This window comes from Xenopus tropicalis, chromosome 7 (genome assembly GCF_000004195.4).
Source record: "Xenopus tropicalis strain Nigerian chromosome 7, UCB_Xtro_10.0, whole genome shotgun sequence".
NCBI lineage: Eukaryota > Metazoa > Chordata > Amphibia > Anura > Pipidae > Xenopus > Xenopus tropicalis.
In genome coordinates, this window is record NC_030683.2 from 7,522,972 (window position 1) to 7,543,489 (window position 20,518).

Below are 20,518 nucleotides of genomic sequence, written 5' to 3' on the forward strand. Positions count from 1 at the left end.
AAAATCCGCCTATGCATACAGCCAGCAACGGCAGCTCTGAGCGTTATACAAAGAGCAATAATGGAAGATAGGGGTGTTATACACAGAGCAGCACAGTAGGACACAGCAGAATGTCACAGTCACCTTGATGCAAGTAGTTAGTCACAGAGGCCCCAATACTGAGACCCCACTAAGAAAGGACAAGTGGAATGCAACCTCAGCGCACGTCTTTTCAATTTTTTGTTACGTGTACAAATGACTGCACAACACAGGAGTAGATCAGTTTATACTCGGCTTTTATTGGTGGCTACACATTGACGGCAGCAGTAGAGATCTGGACCCCAGGGAATGCCCAATGTCTAGGTAAGAAGGCATGAAGTGAAAGAATAACACCTTATGGACAGAACGATTCCCAGAATTCCAAAGGCAGAAATACAGGGGAACATGGGAATATGACCAGCTCCATGTTTGTGCCCCGAGGGCAGTACGGCTTGCAGCTTTGTTCAAGGATTTAATAGCCTCTAGCATTCCTAACTTCATTTAACCAACACAAGCAAATTAACCAAGGTTATAATAACCCCCCCCACACTAATATTAAATGGGGTTGTTTATACTTCAATAAACAACCCCGGTTCCCAACTCTGGCTTTTCAATAAAGCCCTTCAGCAATCATGTTGTTCAGCGTACTACAGGGTGGAGGTGAAGTTGGATGGATAATTGGTTATCCCAAGTCCACTCTCCTCTGAAAGACAGAACATGGAAGCTTGCCATTGGCTGCTGGTGTCCGGGACTCGCAGGGTTACAGATGCTGAGCCGCTCTCACTGGCAGGAAGAATGAGAAGTCACAATTAGAGCAGATACAGGTCAGGGTGATGAAGCGCTAGAGCCACATTATATGTTATGGAGGTTACAATGCTAGGTGGAATAATGCTGGGCATGGTGTTCCTCCTGCTGTACATGGATTCTCCATTACTATCAACGTTTCTCCAAAATCAAGTGGCTTCATTTATCAAAGATGTGGAAAAGTACTATGGTTATACATTGTGCCCAACTCCTCTTCTTTCTCCCTGACTTTTGTGTGCCTCTTTCTAAAGGTGGCCATACACGTTAAGATCCGCTCACGAGCGGATCTTCTCCCAATATCCCCACCTACGGGTGGGCGATATCGGGCCAATGTAGGCTAATTCAATCGTTTGGTCCTGGGGCCAAATGATCGAATTATAACGGCGGCAATGGGCGCAGTCGGTTCCGGGACTGAATCAACGACCTGATGCCCCTGATCCTACTAAATCTTTTAACCTGCCCGATCGATATCTGGCCAATTTCAGGCCAGATATCGGTCGGGCACGCCTGTCGTTCCTGCCCCTACACAAACCGATAAACTGCCGAATCGGTCTAAGGGAACGATATCAGCAGCTACAATCGGCCCGTGTATGGCCACCTTAACTGTAGCAATGTCATTCCGTGGCCCAAGGGAATATCAGAGGCCACAAATCACTGGAGAAAGCCTTCTACTCAACCCTCTAACTCAATGGCAGGCATTCAGTACAGGGCTCCCTTGTTCTTGGGAATGTGTTCTCTGCACCTTGCCCTGGATTTGTAAGCCCCAGATTACATCTGTGGTATCCATCAATCATAATATTCCTTTTAAAGGTTAGAACTTCAGTAACTATGAAATAGCAAATGTAAAGTTTTCTTCAGTTCTAATAATCCCTATAATATGAGGGAAGAAAACATCATTTTGCTTCTTTGTAGATCCCTGGTAATGTGGGGAGCCAGTCCTTAAGGAGGATTATAGACCGAAAATGAGGGGTCTTTCTTCACAGAGAAAAGAACAAGAGCCCCACAACTGAGGAACTGAACTTTCACATGAGGCAGAAAATGGGCCCAAGTCTGGGCAGTGAGGTTGGGGAATGGCCGGCCAGGAGATGTTGGGAGGGCAGATTCTCTTAATGCCTTTTAGAGGGGCCTGGATGAGTTCTTGATCAAGAAGAATATCCAAGGCCACAGTGATATCAAGATCAACAGTTATTTTGTGTGTGTATGTTACATAGGGTTGAAAAAAGATCTATCAAGTCCATCAAGTTCAACCCACAACCCATACTTACTTATCTATACACTCACATACATAAACTATATATACAACCACTAATACTAACTGTAGATATTAGTATGACAATAGCCTTGGATATTCTGATTGTTCAAGAACTCATCCATGCATGTGTCATTCTCGTATGTGCAAAGGGGAAGGGTCATTTGGAGAGGTGGAACTTGATGGACAGTCATCTTTTTTTAACCCAAATTAAATAACCATTACCATTATCTAGATTCTGTATCAGAGACACTCACCCAACCATGACCACATCGAAACTCCAGATTTCAGGGAAAGCATATTTCAGTTTTGTGACTTTTGGGAATTGCTCTGCAAATGTGAAATAAATATAGATCAGTCATGTGTCTGCAAGTTCCTGCCATTAAATGGATCAAATGAAAAAAAAAACATTTATAGAAAATAAGGGATATGAAACATATTGGGAGCAGGTACTTCCAAAAGGGTATGTTCCCTTAAGAACTGAACTTAGATCCTATTTTATGGTGCAATAGCAAAGCATCTGAGCCAGTGGCAAATGCTCATAAAAGGTCCAAGCTGAGTGGCTAAAAAGAAATTGGCTTGAAAGTCTGAGGCATCACCAACTGGTGTGGAGGATAGTGAATACTCATTATCTATGATATAACAGCATTGATGCCACATGGAGGCCAGCGTCTTCCTGATGGCTGGAGAAGGTAAAGCCTACTGAGAAATAGAGTCCTTTCTCTGCTTGGTTAGTGGCTTTAGCTTCACCGATAACATAAGGATTACATGGCACATATGGCATAATCTCTCATTGAGGACCCAAAGCTAGCCTACCGCTAAGTTCCGTGTAAGCCTTAATTAGTAATCACTGGGGACATGGGAATATAGTGCAAAGGCAAACAGAGCTCCACCATATATTGCATGAATGAATATGCAGGGCCACAAGCAAGGCTGCCATCAGAAATAATGTACTTGGGTTATTAGTCCACTGCTTGCTCAGGCCCCCAGAAGGCTGGGACATGCCAGCAAAGTAAAATGGACCCCGAGTTTAAATTATGTCTAAATAGATTAAGTCCAACTATATCCCCTGATACACCAGGTCCAACCCAAACAGGTCACTGATCCACCCAAACCCTTCCATTCTGTGGCAAGCTTGGCCGTCTTGGGAATCTGCAAATCTTGATTGTCGCTAGGTGTGAATGTCTCTGGGTTACCCATAGCAACAGGCAAAAGGTTAGAACGTCATATTAACTCATGGGGGACATTTATCAAAGTGGGAAATTAGAGCTCACCACAGAGAAATTTGCCCACTTTCTACTCATTTGTATGGGATTTTTAGAAGTGTGTTTAGAGTTCAACAATGGTGAACTCTACCTTTCACCCATGAATAAATACGCGTCTGACAATGTCATAGAAATGAATAGAAAGTGGGGACATATTTCTGTAGTAATTCTTAATTTCACACTTTGATAAAACTGACCCATCATATTGAGTGCTTCATTCATAATTAAGCGGAGGTACCATACGTAGCACTCCGTATCAGTGGTTGCCCAGTCTGCTTCTTCAAATAGTGTTAGAATACAAGTCCCCAGCATCCAACAACAGCGACAAGCTGTATTGGCCCAGGCTCCACTAATGACCTCCATGCAAAGTGTACTTTATATAAGCGTTGGTGATACATAAAGTAGCTCAAAACATGTTACCCTCAAATGTATTGTAATGATGTTTCTTATATTTTGTGTTATGGAGCATCATCCTCTGCCTAAAGAAATACCCTCTGGACCTTCTTAGGTCGCCACATATCCAAGGTCTCTGCAGGGATGTGTTTGTAGCAAAAATTAAGCCAGCGTTCTAAATGAAAGGGAAACAGAACATAAATATTAAGTGACAATAGAGCGCATTACAGTTCACTAGAGGGGGATTCCTAAGTTTTCTGCTGGGGCATGTTTATAAAGGGGTATCGGCAGTAGCTGAACTGCAAAAGAGCCGTTGACATGTGTTCTCTACTTGACCCAGCAGTAGCAGCACATCAGATCTATGATATGAGACCTTCTCTCTACAATGATGTGCTCTCATCATCTCTTGGCACCCAACTCTTGCCACACTTGCCCAGTTAAATCCAGCCTTGGCACACTAGCTCAACTTGCTACCTCAGAAGATGTTCTCCATAAGTTGAAAGTGAGTGAAGAAAGCCACAAACTGACCCTGCCCGCCCCACATCAAGCCCATGCTTTCCTGCTACAAACAAGCTGTTCCATTAGCGAAACTGCTGTACTTTTCTTCTTACATCTCCGACCTACCTTTTTAATCACCATACTTGGATGCAACATCTAACTACCTTCTGTGCCACCTCTTCCACCCATTACTGTAACTGCTTAAGCCCTTGCTCAAAACAGATCACATTAGACTCAGTGTCCAATGACAATATCAACAGAACTTGCAATACAGTGACATCTACTTTACACTCTTTTTACAGTAAATGAAGTACAATTGGTCTGCTCCCACCCCACCATCTGCTCCCTTGACCCTGTACCTTCTCACGTCCTTCACCCAAGTTCTGATACACTCAGCCCTTCACTTGCCCATATATTTAACTTTTCACTTTCTGCAGGTACTTTTCTATCTTCATACAAACCAGTACTAATCTTCATCCTTAAAAAAACCCTGACCCCAGCTCTCCTACCAACTATTGTCCAGTTTCACTACTCCAAACTGTTGGAAAGGCTTTTTTTAACTGCCTCGGCCAGTATCACACTCAGTTCCATGCTTGATCCTCTGCAAACTGGCTTCTGCCCAACACTCAGCAAAATCTGCACTCGCCAAAATAACACAGTGATCTTCTCTTGGCAAAGTCTAAAGGACATTATGGAATATTTGTCCTTCTAGATCTCTTCAAAACCTTTGACAATGTTGACCACCCACTCCTCTTAAACATTTCTCTAACTTTACCTCATCCTAGGAAAACATATACAGATTTTGGACTTCAATACCACCTTTATGCTGATGATGCCCAACTCTACCATTCTACTTTTGACCTCTCTTCTTATGTCCTTTCCCAAGTTAAACATTGCCTTTCTGCTATCTCCTTGGATGTTACAGCACCACCTGAATCTCTCTAAACCAGAATGTATCATATTTCTACATCTTACCCCATATTTCAGGTTTCACTCACACTTTACAACATCACCTTACAATCAGCCACACAGGGGCGCTGCCTAGGAATTATCTTTGACACCCGTTTGTCTTTTACACCATACTGTACTTCCAAACACTTGCTAAGTCCTGTCGCTTTCATGTGCGCAACATTGGCTGTATACAACTAAATGTCATTTCCTGCCATGACTACTGTAACTTAATCCTTGCAGGTGTCCCAATATATCATTTTTCACAACTCCAATCTGTAAAAAACTCTGCTGATTCAACGATCTCATCACTCCACATCAGATTCTCCACTATGCACATCCTTCACGGGCTCCCAGTCACCTCTAGAATTTACTCTGTCGCCAACTGCACAATTCTCTCAGGCTTCTTCCGGTTTCCTGAACTTGAGCCATGAGCTATCAGACTACAACCTTATGCCTATTTGCCCCTTACATGCCCAGATAACCAGTTTGCCCGGATCCCCCTCCACAGCTGATTTTATTCTGGGTGGATTCTATAGTATTGTGTCATCTACTAACACAGAAACATTGCTTTTAATGTCTTCCCTGAGTCATGAATGGATGAAATAGAAGTAGACCCAATACAGAACCCTGAGTCCGTCAGCCATTTCTCTATCCCTGTACAAACCACCTCCTGGACATAGAGTGAAGGGCAATTATCTGCCCAACAATGGCCTGTATTAATATTTACAAAATGCTTACTTGGAAGTCAAAATAAGCAGATCCTTCCCTATAAAATAACACAGAATCAGATCCATTGCCTTTAATGCATGATGTTTCCGGCTCCTCTGGAACAAGATGGTTCTCCATAAACACAACTTCCTGATTATACAGAGCATATTCCAACTGAAACAGAAAATAGCAAAGTAGCTGAACTGAAACTGATCATTTCTTTTCTTTTTTTTTAAGCACATTCACAGGCCAATTAGATGTTAGGACATGGCTGCTGATACAATGAGGGATAGAACAGCGGGGCTTATTATTAAAGCAGGGCTGCTTTATTAGAAGGACGAAAGGCGCATTTGACCCATCATGACCTTTGTCTTAGTCCAACGTGCCACAAAGTAGAAATCAAGCACATGTGTCTTTGTATGGTTGGGTCAGAGTTGGGTAGGGTTGGGTCAGAGTTGGGTCAGAATTGGGTAGGGTTGGGTCAAAGTTGGGTAAAGTTGGGTAGGGTTGGGTCAGAGAAATACATTGAATTTGTTTTATTTGAGAGCCAAAGTTAATACAGGGTAAGCAGCACAGCGATGCAGTAATTAGCACTGTGGCCTGGGGGTCCACAAGTTCTCCCACACTCCCATACAGGCAAGTAAACCGGCTACTAATAAAATGAATAACTCTAGTGTGTGTAAATGTAACAGGGACTTTGACTGTAAGCTCCAGTGCAGCAGGGACAGATTAACACATAAAGGTGCTACAGAATACATTGCTGATCCTTAAAGATAATCACAACAATGAACATTTGTTCCTATTTTAGTGCCTAGTCCCTAGTGTAACAAACGTTACATTTCTCCATGCCGCACCTCCTCAGCTGTGATTTGCCCCTTATTATTATGTAGAAGAATGCTGGAGTCAATGATCTGGAGGCCACACAGGGATCCGGGGTCGGCTTTTAGCATCAGGTAGACATCAGATCCAGGAGCCCCGTCAGATGCCGAGAAGCTCAGGGAAACCTTAGAAGAAAACAACAATGAACAAAGGAAAATAACATTAAATAAGTCGTTCTGTTGTACATTTATGGCCTCTCACTAACAGAGAAGCCATTTCCCAAAATATAATGTAATGAAACTTATGCATAAATTCATTTTACTGAGAAAGTATGTAGGTAACACAACTTCAAATGTTCTTGGCTTCCACCTTCTAATATGTTCTAATGATAAGCGCCCAAACCAAAACTTTGGCTTCTGTCATACTTTGACCCATAACAACATCCATTACACTAATGGTTCCTAGAATGCCCAAACTCAAGCATGAAGTACTAAGAGCCCAGCGCTACCTACAGATGTCCCTGCCCAACTAGGGCTCGACCAGTCACAGCTCCCTGGGTATCAGATAAGAGGTTATAATTATTGGGGACTGCCTAACATTAAGCCTGACCACTTGAGTCCCTACTGGCACATAACACCGCAGGCTACTAACCCTTCTGGCCTCCTCTTTGAAACCTGGTTGCTCTGCTACCCCAAATCCTGCCTCTAACTTCTAGAGCCAGCTATTAAAGAAGATGTTCTTACATTGTCTTCTCCTGAGACCTAGCTCCACCTCAGGCTCTTCTGGAACCAACCACCCCTTCCACCAAGTAGAAATCCACAGAAAAAGTCCAAGCACATGGTGAGTTTTTTTGCTTTGCAGGCCAAATACTGAACTGTCAGGAAGGTACTTTGGATTAAGGAAACAACTCCTCCTCCCAACTGTAAAACAAGACCAGCTCTTAGCTGTCTAAACCATTATGGAGGCTGAATAGAGGTGTGCAAAACCTTTATCCTACTGTATACACCATGAATCCTTAGATTGTGAGGGAAACCAGAGCGATTGCATCTGACACAGACCATTATCATCACCACTTATACTACTGCTGCTCCAGGGAGGAGAATGGGGCAGAAGCAAAATTCTCACTTGGACATTAACCACAAATTGACTTTAACTGAAAACATCAGAAAGCATCTGAATGAAATTGCCCATAATACTGTATAAGGGATTGAATGCCAAGAAGAAACCATCAAAGTCAAGATCAGTGTATTTGTCCCCATTTTTTTCTCACTTACCTGGTGTTTCAAGCACTTCTCCATGTTAAGATGAGCAATGTCGGTTATAACCTCTGCCTGCAGCATGCTGTATACCACAATATTGATGCTGGGGCTATACTGGGAAGGCATAGTCAGACTGAGGGAGAAGTTGCCACACCGAGCTGCCAGAGGGGAACATTAAAGGCACATGAGCTGGAAACCAATGACCATTCCTTGTTAGTTGTTCCAAGATAAAAGAGACTCTCCTTCCTACTTGTCACCATTTGTGTCTTGTTACTACGTTCTTCATGAAAAGGTAACCAGCAGATAACTGATACCTACTATGTGACCTGCCAATGAATCATATCAACCTTCTGTCCTAGACATACAAAAACATGTGACTTAAATATACCCACTCATGTTCACATCCACCAAGACTTCACCAAATGTCATATTCTTGTCTTGTCCTGTTGCCCTAAGGCAGGGCAGCTCTGCCAGAAAAGAAATAAAGACAATCACACGAGTTAAGTTGGCCATACATGTAACGATCTGCTCACCTGGTGAGGTCACCAAGCGAGTGGATCTTCTCCTGATATCCCCACCTACGGGTGGGCGATCTTGGGGGAATTTAGGCTAATTCAGTCATTTGGCCCTGGGGCCAAATGATCGAATTATAACGACTGTTTATGGCGCAGTCGGATCGGGGACCGCATCGCCTCAGTAATTTTTTAACCTGCCCGATCGATATCTGCCCGATTCCAGGCCAGATATTGGTTGGGCAAGCCAGTCGTTGGTGCCCCTACACGGGCCGATAAGCTGCCGAATCGTTCTAAGGGACAGATATCGGCAGCTACTAACGGCCCGTGTATGGCCACCTTTACATGATATATATTTCCCAGTGCCAGAACCTTACTGGTTGTGACTCTGCTGCCCCCCAAGCAATACAACTTACAGGAGAACTAAACATTCTGAGCAGCAACTTTACAGAAACAGATCGTTGATATGTGACCTATCAAATTATCATTGTGTCCTAGAGGCACAAGAACACGTGGCCTGTATATACTCACTGTCACTGACATCCACCGAGTGTTCCCCAGAGCTCACAATCTTGCCTCGTGACACCATCTGTAGTGGCAAAGAGAAGTTATTGTACCTGCATGTTGTCCCCATCCGACACCCAGCACCAGAAGGCCACAGACATGTGTCTCCCATCTCCTGGGGTGCAGGGTATTGGGTGCACAAGTACAAGAAGACTTGGAGGAATAGGGCAGGGCTGGGGCCACAGGAGGTTGGTTTAGGAGAAGAGGAGACTCTCACTTAAGTGGCACGAACATGTTCTATGGGTGTTTGAATGAGACAAACACATAGTAGAGTTGAAGTCAAGGATCTGACTGATCACCATAGGCTGTTTCCAGGTCGCTCTTTGATCCCTGACCCATTGTTTATTAACAACACCACCCTCAGCCAATCCCAGTGTAACACCAAGGAGGGAACATTGTTACATACAGAGATACACAGAACCTAAAGTCCCCACTATACTAGGTGGGTCCCGACCTTCATGTATTTTCTAGTTCTCCCATCACTCACCAGGTAGTAAAAAGAGATGTTTCTGATTCCGCCTCCCAGTCCCTCAGGGCTGAACAAGTAACGCACTGGGATGTCATAGGTTTTCCCGCAGCTCAGCTCCTTTTGGGGATAATCCACCTGAATATAGCTTCCCGTGAGAGAGTAGAACCGGTCTGCTATAATATAATCAAGGGGATCATCTAACCTTTCCGGCCTGGATTCCTCTCCTGCAGCCTTATAATTTGCCTAGGAAGGAAGGAGAATTAAATGTCAGCAACACCGGCCTTTATAATTACTTTGAGTGATTAATTGATACACCTCTTCTGGTTGTTAGGGGTCACTGAACCTGGCAACCAAATAAAACCAGACTGACTGTGAGGGTTCAGTGTTACCTTATTTGTAATATGTTTATCTTCTTCGTCCATTCTGCCTTACAAACAGGTGTCTCGTTGGTAGAGTTAATAAAGCTTGATAAAAGGTCTTATGTGACCTGAAACGTTGCTGCTGTTGTTGTTTGCCCCAAAAAACTTTGCAATAAAGGCATTTTAATCTACAAAGACAAGAGGTGCTGTTCCTGTTCTTCTGTACCGGGTTAATAAACCCTAGCAACTATATACCGTAGAAGATGAAATTCCCAAAAAATGAAAATACTTCAAAATGAAGCAAAAAATGAAGACTAACTGCAATATACAGGTAACTCTCACCAAGATGAAAAGATAAGAACTATCATATGTGGCCATGTCGATTTCATACTGAGCTTTGCCTTCCGCGTCGGTGGTCAGATTTTGGACGCTCTCGTAATTAATTTGCAGCTCAATCACTTCGTTCTTCATGGGCTTCAACTCATGGTCCCGCAACGTCATCTAGAAACACAGATAAAGAAGGTTTGGGCCCAGGGAAAGGCAGCGCTGAGTGCTATTGGGGCTCCCATTGCTGTTCCCTGTGGGACAGATCAGAGGGGCCAATGTATCTGGGATTGATCCTTGGGCAGATACTTCCATCCCATGGCTGATAGCTCAGACTCTTTTCAGGGGAAAGCCCCACTGAGGTAGAAAATGATTTAGGCCCCGTAGCTCACATCAAGGTTACAGATATATGAAACATTATTCATCATTAAATGGCTGCATTTACCCAAAGTTCCAAGAATATCTTAAATAGCAAATGTCTTCCACTTGGCTCAAACGTGTATCTAGGAGAGAGTTGTCCCCATATATCTTCCTATCTTGCCTACAGGTTGGGTCCTTAAGCCACAGCTCCAGGCTCCATTGTATGGAAACCAATTTATGGTATTTTATGGGGAATCCCTGAATTGTGCTTAGTACAGGGGAATCCTTATGTGCCATAGTTTTATGGTATCTCTCTGTACAGGCTATGAGCAAACTTAGGGGGCTGTTCCTGCTGAATTGTGCTTAGTACAGGGGAATCCCTATGTGCCATAGTTTTATGGTATCTCTCTGTACAGGCTATGAGCAAACTTAGGGGGCTGTTCCTGCTGAATTGTGCTTAGTACAGGGGAATCCCTATGTGCCATAGTTTTATGGTATCTCTCTGTACAGGCTATGAGCAAACTTAGGGGGCTGTTCCTGCTGAATTGTGCTTAGTACAGGGGAATCCCTATGTGCCATAGTTTTATGGTATCTCTCTGTACAGGCTATGAGCAAACTTAGGGGGATGTTCCTGCTGAATTGTGCTTAGTACAGGGGAATCCCTATGTGCCATAGTTTTATGGTATCTCTCTGTACAGGCTATGAGCAAACTTAGGGGGATGTTCCTGCTGAATTGTGCTTAGTACAGGGGAATCCCTATGCTTTGTTTGTACAGACTGTTAATAAATACCTGAGTTCTTGAGCTATTATAATAATGGCAAACCCACTAAACATCTAAGTTTAACCCCTTCTGGGTCCCACCAAGGGGATTATAATACAACGGTCTGTACATTTAAACGCCAATAGAACGGAGTAGAACTTACTCCAACAACGTAAGGAATCCCCGGCTTCAACGGCGGCAGAACTTCAGGGTCAAATGTAACTTTAGGAGGAGGAGCTAAAGTTTCTGCAATAAAGGATCAACAAACAGATGAATAAACCAAACAGGATAGAAGATCCAGCTCTCTCTAAATATAATTTTTTTTTTTTTTAAATGGGGTTATAATATCCATGTATATATAAATGATGACAGTGCAGACATCTGAAAAGACTTCGATCTTAAAACTGATTTTTAATTCCCTATCAAAATTCCTTTTACCTGCGGCCTCCTCTTTCACAGTGATGTTGAGTTTCTGATCCACATAATGTCCTATCAAATCCAATGGGAGTTCGTTCAGGTTAAGTACTTTGCTAAACGTCCCACTGGAATCCGTCTGCAGAAAAGATTTTATTATATGTTTGATCAATCAGAATCCCCCCATCCTTATCCTCCCATCCTTGTATGGCGCAACACTTGTTGTGCCAGTTATCCTATAGTTCCACCTAAATCCCCCCATTGCTCAGTGCGCCCCATAGTATGGGAACCCTTTCCCCCCTCTGCACATTGAGTCCCCGTATCCTTTTCGCTTGGTGACCCAGTCTGGTTCCGGTTGAGTTCAAGACTATGTGAATCCTGTAGAACAGGGGTCCCCAACCTTTCTTACTCGTGAGCCACAGTCAAATGTAAAAAGACTTGGGGAGCAACACAAGCACCATAAAAGTTCATGGAGGAGCCAAATAAGGGCTGTGATTGGCTATTAGGGGCCTCTATGCACCCTATCAGCTTACAGGGGGCTTTATTTGGTAGTAAATCTTGTTTTTATTCAACCAAACTTGCCCCCAAGTCAGGAATTCAAACATAACTCCCTGGTTTGGGGGCACTGAGAGCAACATCCAAGGGGTTGGGGAGCGACATGTTGCCCTGAGCCACTGGTTGGGGATCACTGCTGTAGAAGAACCACTGAGAGTTTATAAGTAAATATAAGTCTACCACACAAGGTTTACTTTTCCTTTAAGACAGGAATGAGAAAATAATATTTTGGGGAAATGATACAATAAACTCACTTCTCCTGTGATATTGATACAAACATCATTGTCTCCTGGATGGACAAGTCCGAATTTGGTGCAAAGGCTGCCGCTGAGCCGCCCTGGGACCCCCTGCCCATTGGGGCCTCTGTAACAGAGAACGTAAAAGGTAACGGTGAATATAATACAGTGTGTCTGTCAGGCTGTGAGGTTACACAGGGAAAGCCAAATGTACTGGGGGCAAACACGGGGGCAACAGGGGAATCACTTACCCGGCACTGACACTGACCGACATGTTGTTCTTTAGAAATATTTCCTTGGGAACGTCCACAGTCAGCTGGAATCTGGGCAACTCTGTGAGTAAATCCCATAATCAAAAACAGATACTTTTTTACAAGGAAGGAAAGTTGGAGTGGGAGGAAGGGGGCAAGTAGGTTATGGTTTTTATTACTTGCAAAATGCAGAACAGTGGAACTGAAAGTACTTTCATTTTACCGCTGATTCCTCCTTCTCAGTTCTTCAGAGCAATTGTTGGAGGAATAGAAGTCACTTAAGGTCCCGAACCGACTGAATTTTTTAACCTGCCCCTACACGGGCCGATAAGCTGCCATAACGGTCCAAGGGACTGATATCGGCAGCTACAATCGGCCCATGTATGGGGACCTTTAGAGTAGTCAAATTCCTGGTTACATTTATACTAGACTGCCTGTATAGTGATCTCCTCCTAATCTGTAAGCCTGAGACATAAACAGCAACTGGGGGAAGGTGCAACTCAGGGCATCAAGGTGATACCAGAGTACTTAGCTGTTATAACTACATTATTTTGCTGCTAGTGAGCGCACGGTTGGTTCATAAAGGAACCAGGGTTTGTATAGAGAGAGAGAGACATGAATGGGTTCCACAGACGTACCGTACTCTTTAACTTTAAATTCATGGAAAGCCACAATATGCTCTGATTTCCACACAAAGATATTGTACGACCCTAAAGGAGCATCATTTGGCAGCGTGAAGTCCAAGGACACCACTCCATGTTCTGCTGTCAGGTTGTGCCACTCAGCCAGGGGAGTCCCAGATTCCAAACCCTAACATGGAAGAGAGAGAGACCTAATAGTAGCTGTAGTGTGACCAGTGGGCTGAGTGGAACAGATCTAGAGCAGAGACAGCGAATCTAGATAAAAAGTTCTCTCCCACAGAGCAGTCTACTTTTTGGTCTGTGAAGTGTTCTGATTGGTGCTCGGACGTCGTTATTGGACTTCCTAATTGGGATTGTTTCAGTGCTTATTCTCTGTTTCACCTTTTCCCTGTCTGGCCCATTTACTTCAGATTTCTCCCTTTCTTCTGCCTCTCCATTACGGACCCTTGGCCCGATTCTCGTTTTTCAATATTTACTGCCGGCCGTGACATTCTGCCTGTTCTTGACAACCATTTCCGTCTTCTCTTGAAAAACTACTTTGTATTACCTTCCAATTTTTCCCAAGTCATATCTCTCCTTCACTAGCCAGCCCCTATCCCTTCCTATTTGTACTGGCGGGGGAGCTCTTAGGGACAGCCTAACTCCTCATATTGCTTCCCATACTTAGTAAAGCCATATACATGGGAAGTCACTGAAAACACTTTGCTCAGATTCATGTCAACTGTATATGTTGGTTTTCCCTTTCTGGGGAATTATTACACTGTTCCTCATGAATAGACTATTACTATTACTTTATGTCCCACTTTTTTATGAAGTACCTGAATTATAGGAATTCCCTTGGGATAGAGGTAGTGGGGATATTCCTTGAGGGAATAGAGGTAGTGGGGATATTCCTTGAGGGAATAGAGGTAGTGGGGATATTCCTTGAGGGAATAGAGGTAGTGGGGATATTCCTTGAGGGAATAGAGGTAGTGGGAGATGTATTGTTTTTTCAAGGAGTGTCTATTGTGTGACAGACAGGACCATGAAATCATTTCTTGGAACCTTCTCAGGAGGGTGGATATGTGTTACAGGCCCAGAAGAAGGCAGCCTTAGCCAAGCTAGGGTGCCCTGTCATTATTATCCAGTGAACAATATCCATGTTGAGTTGCTCTAGCAGCAAAAGCCACTTAGAAATGAGTATATTGCCTTTAGACAATGGGCCTGCAGAACATAGAATGTGCCTAAGCTTTGTCCTCTTCATAAATAAGCACCGTGATCTTGGTGATAAGTCTAATGAAACTCATAAACGTAGTGATACCCAGTAATATTATATATTATCACCTGATGCACAGACTAACCTGACTTATTCTGGTCATATTATAAAAAGACCCAATTCATTCTACAAGACTTTAATGGCCCGAAAAGTTGAAGGAAAAAACAATGAGGACTAAATACAACAATAGACACAAAGACAGCAATCACTGACACGTCTGCAAGACTCAAATAGAAGATAAGATTAAGTTCCAGATAATAAAAATACTAATACTCACAATTATATTCACTGCAGAATACTGAAAATAAAAAGAACTCATTGTTATACTTTATACAACGTATATTTTTTGTAGATTGGTATCAAACCAAAGAGAATGCGCTTACCTCCTCGTTCACCGGCCGGAACTTGGAATCTAGCGATATCACCCGAAACTGAACTGGAAAGAAAGAAGCAACGGGTCTGAGCGACAGTTAGTAAGAGCGATAGGTGAAACCAGAAGTTTAGGAAGAGGTTGAAGTTACAATGGAGTGGGCTCCATAATGCTTTACAGATATTGGTTCCATACATAACGTTAAAAAATTCTGTACTATTTCTGAAATAATCAAGTTACTTTTTTACTATCCCCCTCTCATCATCTGTCTCTCTTCATGCAGGAGGTGGAGTCAGGTTTTGATTGACAGTTAGGTCTAATACATCATTTGGGTGGTTGCACCCTTTGCCTAGAAGACGTATTAGAGCTCAATCTTTCAAAATAATCGTCACTGACTGACATCCTGTCCCTCTACATCAGGGATCCCCAATTACTTGTGAGCCACACACAGATGTAAAAAGTGTTGGGGGGCCACAAAAGCATGAAAAAGGTTCTTTAGCGGTGCCAAATAAGGGCTGTGATTGGCTATTTGGGCAGGAGGCTCTGCTTGGGGTAAAACTGTATCTCTGTGCTTCCAAAACTTGCCTCCAAGACAGAAATGTAAAAATCAGCACCTACTTTGAGGCCACTGGGAGCAACATCCAAGGGGTGGTGAGTAACATGTTCCTGGTTAGGGATCACTGATCTACATGAAGGATAGAAGCTGGAGTCATTTTGTTTGTGCAGGAGTCTTATTTACATCTAACACATCTTCTTGGAAAAGGAAGACCCCCTAACGATACCTACCTTTCAATCAAAATCTGACCCGTACGTCTGCATGAAGAAGAATGAAGAGATACAGGTTGCCCAGAGGGACATATTGAAGAGTAAGTTAATTATTTCAGAAACGGTACAGAATACAGTTGGGTTCCTCTTCATGGCAGAGAGTGCCCCACAAGATCAGGCTACAAACCTCACCAGATACAGAAAAAAATAATTGTTGTGTAAATTAAATATGTATTACATTTGCTACAGTGCTGCCTGGAGTTGTTCTAAGGGCCTTCTAGTTTGAGAAGATGAAGCAGAAGAGATAGTTACATGTTTCAGTGAGGGACATCAATGGAAACATCATTTGTAGCAGGTTCCATGTTATTGTTTTACTGTCTCTATCATAATTAGAAGCCATGTACCTTTGTGCCCAGGCCTGTGTATGGGTCTGTCCAGTTGTACAAGGTAAATGTTATTGTTCCTGTTGAAGGCCACGGTCCGATGTTTCACAATGACAAGCTCTTGGCCTGTAGCCACCATTGTAATGACAGGAGGCTCAGAATATTCATTAATCTCCACATCAGGCACCTATATAACATATTGCTTTACTCATAATTACATATATAATATATTTCAACACCCGTATAAACAAAAGCTGAGACCAAGACATTCTACCAGAGAAGATTCATTACACACAATTGTGTGGATCAGCAATACAATTTCAACAAAGTTGCAAATGACCATTTTTTAAAATTCATTGGATAAATGGTAACATGGGATATTCTGATTGGTTCACTTGTATACAGCTCCGACTACTTAATATATATACCATAGGAACGTGCCCAGGTCAGAGGTAAATTATAAACATATGTGAAGGTGTAAATGGGACTTCCTAAGGAAAGCAAAGCTCTGCTAAATGTTTAACCCTTATAACAGACCCCTTAACTCATTTTGTTACAAAACGTGTGGCTATGAATAAAGTTTTAGATCAGGTTTTGGCTTTAGGCTTTGGCTTTAAACATTGTAAGCTGGACTGGGCTTTGGCATAGAACAAAGGAGGCCGAGTTGCTTCAGTCTATGGATACCTAGAGAAGTTGGCTTATAGAGAGGATATGATTTATGGATTTAACTACCTTCCCAAACTGTACAAAGATGAGCGCTTCCTAAAGATATTGCTATGCATGAGTTAATAGAACTGCCCTTTGCTGCCCTGGGGGAATGTAATTTGGGTTATGAGTTGAATGATGTTCCTCAGATATAAATCACACTCAACATACGTATATGTAATCTGGCTTTATTCTATCCACTGGAGATAATTCTGTTACAATTCCCTTCTGAATCCCTCCCTCTCACCCCCACTGGGACACATCACCAACCTGGAATTCTTTGCACCGGAAGGTGTCTCTGGCCGGGATTTCATCAGTAAACAGGGTGTGGTTTGTTCCATTAGTTGCCAAATAAACATGGAGGTGCAAGGGTTCGTCAAGGTTCAGAAAGTTCATGCATGCTATAGTGTTCTCTCCTGGGGTCAGCACAAAGGGGACAGAGAATGCATACTGCCTGCAAACCAAAGATCCGTTAGCTGGAATTGTCATGAGATTATTCCCAGAGGAGTTTCAGTTTGTCTGGGAAGGTCAAACAACACAAAATACTTCATGACCCTCAGGACTATTGTAAGTTCTGGCACTTTATGGTGGCTATACACAGGCCGGTGCTGCACAGAATCCAAATGACTGGCCTGTGACCAAACAGACAGATATCATATAATTGTCCATACATGGTGTGGTAGCCTTCCTTTTATCAAATCCATTTGGACTAATAGCCAATAGTGGAAAGCAGATCACTCATCTGCTGATGGAACATGCCCTGGCCAATTTGGTGCATCAGCAAATAGAATTTTCAAAGCTGCTTCAATGACAAACCAGTTGATATGGATAGTACCTAGATATCAGCCAGGATGGTCCAGACACATACATACACATACTGGAAAGTGTGCAGAACTGTTGGCTGCCCTTTATCCCCAATACCTCATACAGTTATCACAGCCAAGATTCACTGTTTGCCCATCAAAACCATACACCATTGCATTTATCTATCACTTACGGCTTGGCGGCCACACCACCGATGAGACCCAAAATGGAAACCCAGCACAGAAACCTTCTCAGGAACATTGTTCCCATCTCAGGAACCTTCTGCATCTCCTGGCACAACTACCTGGGGTAGGTCTTTATACGCCTTGCGAATGGGAGGAGACATTATGACTGCATTGGGTTTGGATTTCAGATAAGACAGGCAGGAACAAAAAACATTTTGAATGTCAGTGTCCTGGCAAAATGAGGCTAGAAGCCTACTGGCCTTTATTTGGATTAGGTAATGAGATACTTTACCTGTTACAAAGCTTAAGGGCAAGGCCACACATGGCGTTTTTACATTTCATTTTTAAATGTTATTACTGGAGTAAATACCTATAATATATACATGCAAAATAACACTATATTTTTTTCATCCAGACAGTTTTGTTTCCCCACGAGTTTTGTTTCCCCCGCAATTTTCATCTACTTGGGAAGTTCACGTCTCCCATAATTCCCCCCGAAAGCCATAATTACCTAAATGAAGACACGGCTTCAACGTTGGGTCCGGTGCGTACAATTGCATCTTCCAGGGTAACGTCACATGGTCGGAATTTATCCATTAACATTTTCTTCCTGGTTTGCTCTGGAGCTTCACATTTCAACAAGTAAGTTCCTTGTCAGAAAAAACTCTCCACTATTGACAGAGACACTGACAGAGACACTCACTTATAAAGTTCTACATAAAGGGACACAAGAAATCCCCCAGTATCCCCTATAAAGGCAGGTGAGGAAGAAGATGTAAAATGCAAAGTTCCATAACCACAAAGGTCCAGTTGAAGCTAAAGATAGCAACACCCAGAACAAACCAAGAGTCAATCACTTAAACCACAGACCCATTGGGCATTATGGAGTCATCTCTCCCAGTCTGGCATTGGGTTGGAGACACACACATCTATTTATCCAAATGCCCGACCTGTGGGCTGAATTCTGGTGTAATGGTGGCCCCTGAAAATGGCCCCCAATTTTTTTTCTGGTTATTGCATTTGCAGTTGTGAAAAGCACTTGGGTGCATATTTTCATGGCATTCATTGTATTTCAGTCATTGCATTGGCCAAAGGGAGCTCTGTCCTTTATACCCTCTACAGAGCAGCTATAAACTCTGGGGGTCCTATATGTCTCTGTGTGCTGCAGCCCTTGTCTCATTCACATCTATAGGAGAAGGTACCAGGCAAATGGGAGCAACCATTCATGGAGTCACAATAGGCCCTGGCATATCTAGTAATGTCCCAACAGCCCCACACAAAGAGCACATATTTACACTTACTGGTTACACACACGGTCTTCCAGGGAAGTCATTCAGTCTTGTCCTTGTGGCCATCTGAGGGGAACAGATTTCATAGTAGAAGCTCCATGACCCCAAAACGGCATTGGTGCAGAACTCACCATCTTTCCCTGTGGAGCCAGACTGAGAGGAATGGTTGGCCTCTATCCCGGTCCTATTTTATCCGCACTTACATTCCAGGGCAGACAGTCTTCCTCCCCCAGGGCATTACCTAACAGACTATGGATATTGTAATAATATACACATTATTAGCTCTGAATGTAGCTTCCATCAGAATCATTTGGGGATTTTATCAATGTTATAAATGGCACAGTTATGCTTGGTTCCCTCTGAAACAAACCTCTAGTAATACTTATTTAGCAATCTCTTTGTCCAGGGACTGCTTAAGAGTTTAATTGCAAGGTACACTGTGTATAAACATAATCTTTTTTCCTTGAATAAGAACAAAAGACTTTTTTCACGACTTGCAAATGGGAACTGCTTCGCTGTCATACTTAGGGGCCCATTCATGAGAGCACGACTTTTCTCTGGTTAAAAAAGCACGATAGGAAAAAGGACGATAATTTCTGATGTGTGAAAATTGCGCAAAAATTCTTTTCTTGGTCGTAGGAAAATATTGTAGTTGCGATCCGAAAGTCACGTAATGTTTGGATCCAAACGATCGTAAACGGCACGAAAACCTTACTGGCTTTGAAACTTCAGTGCATGATTTTGGAAGCCTCCCATAGGGCTCAATGGCACTCTGCAGCTCCAACCTGGCCCAAGGAAAGTCTCCCATAGGGCTCAATGGCACTCTGCAGCTCCAACCCGGCCCAAGGAAAGTCTCCCATAGGGCTCAATGGCACTCTGCAGCTCCAACCCGGCCCAAGGAAAGTCTCCCATAGGGCTCAATGGCACTCTGCAGCTCCAACCCGGCCCAAGGAAAGTCTCCCATAGGGCTCAATGGGCACTCTGCAGCTCCAACCTGGCCCAAGGAAAGCCTCCCATAGGGCTCAATGGCACTCTGCAGCTCCAACCCGGCCCAAGGAAAGTCTCCCATAGGGCTCAATGGCACTCTGCAGCTCCAACCCGGCCCAAGGAAAGTCTCCCATAGGGCTCAATGGCACTCTGCAGCTCCAACCGGCCCAAGGAAAGTCTCCCATAGGGCTCAATGGCACTCTGCAGCTCCAACCCGGCCCAAGGAAAGTCTCCCATAGGGCTCAATGGCACTCTGCAGCTCCAACCCGGCCCAAGAAAAGTCTCCCATAGGGCTCAATGGCACTCTGCAGCTCCAACCCGGCCCAAGGAAAGTCTCCCATAGGGCTCAATGGCACTCTGCAGCTC

At 43.5% G+C, this 20,518-nt stretch overlaps 1 protein-coding gene across 1 annotated transcript; it reads right to left on the reverse strand.

Annotated features, from left to right (window-relative positions):
• Positions 1-258: 258 nt before the first annotated feature.
• LOC108644866 (ovostatin-like) lies at positions 259-18,982 on the reverse strand. The gene is made up of 21 exons (XM_031905399.1): positions 18,388-18,982; positions 17,885-18,016; positions 17,158-17,341; positions 16,204-16,369; positions 15,048-15,100; positions 14,942-14,962; positions 13,407-13,578; positions 12,769-12,850; positions 12,536-12,644; positions 11,751-11,865; positions 11,476-11,558; positions 10,211-10,369; positions 9,528-9,752; positions 9,008-9,065; positions 8,357-8,431; positions 7,980-8,122; positions 6,741-6,890; positions 5,917-6,060; positions 3,757-3,904; positions 2,329-2,401; positions 259-801 (listed from the first exon to the last, which is right to left on the reverse strand). Exons 2-21 carry the CDS (start codon positions 17,977-17,979, stop codon positions 666-668), a joined length of 2,391 nt encoding a protein of 796 aa, XP_031761259.1. The 5' UTR covers positions 17,980-18,016; positions 18,388-18,982; the 3' UTR covers positions 259-665.
• Between the last annotated feature and the right edge of the window lie 1,536 nt (positions 18,983-20,518).

Coding starts and splice junctions, on each gene's coding strand:
- LOC108644866 (XM_031905399.1), bottom strand. CDS start 17,979: ATGCAGAAGGTTCCTGAGATGGGAACAATGTTCCTGAGAAGGTTTCTG. Junction 9,066..9,527: donor ACATCTCTTTTTACTACCTG/GTGAGTGATGGG, acceptor TTGCCACTACAG/ATGGTGTCACGAGGCAAGAT. Junction 8,432..9,007: donor CTCGGTGGATGTCAGTGACA/GTGAGTATATAC, acceptor CTTTTCTGGCAG/AGCTGCCCTGCCTTAGGGCA.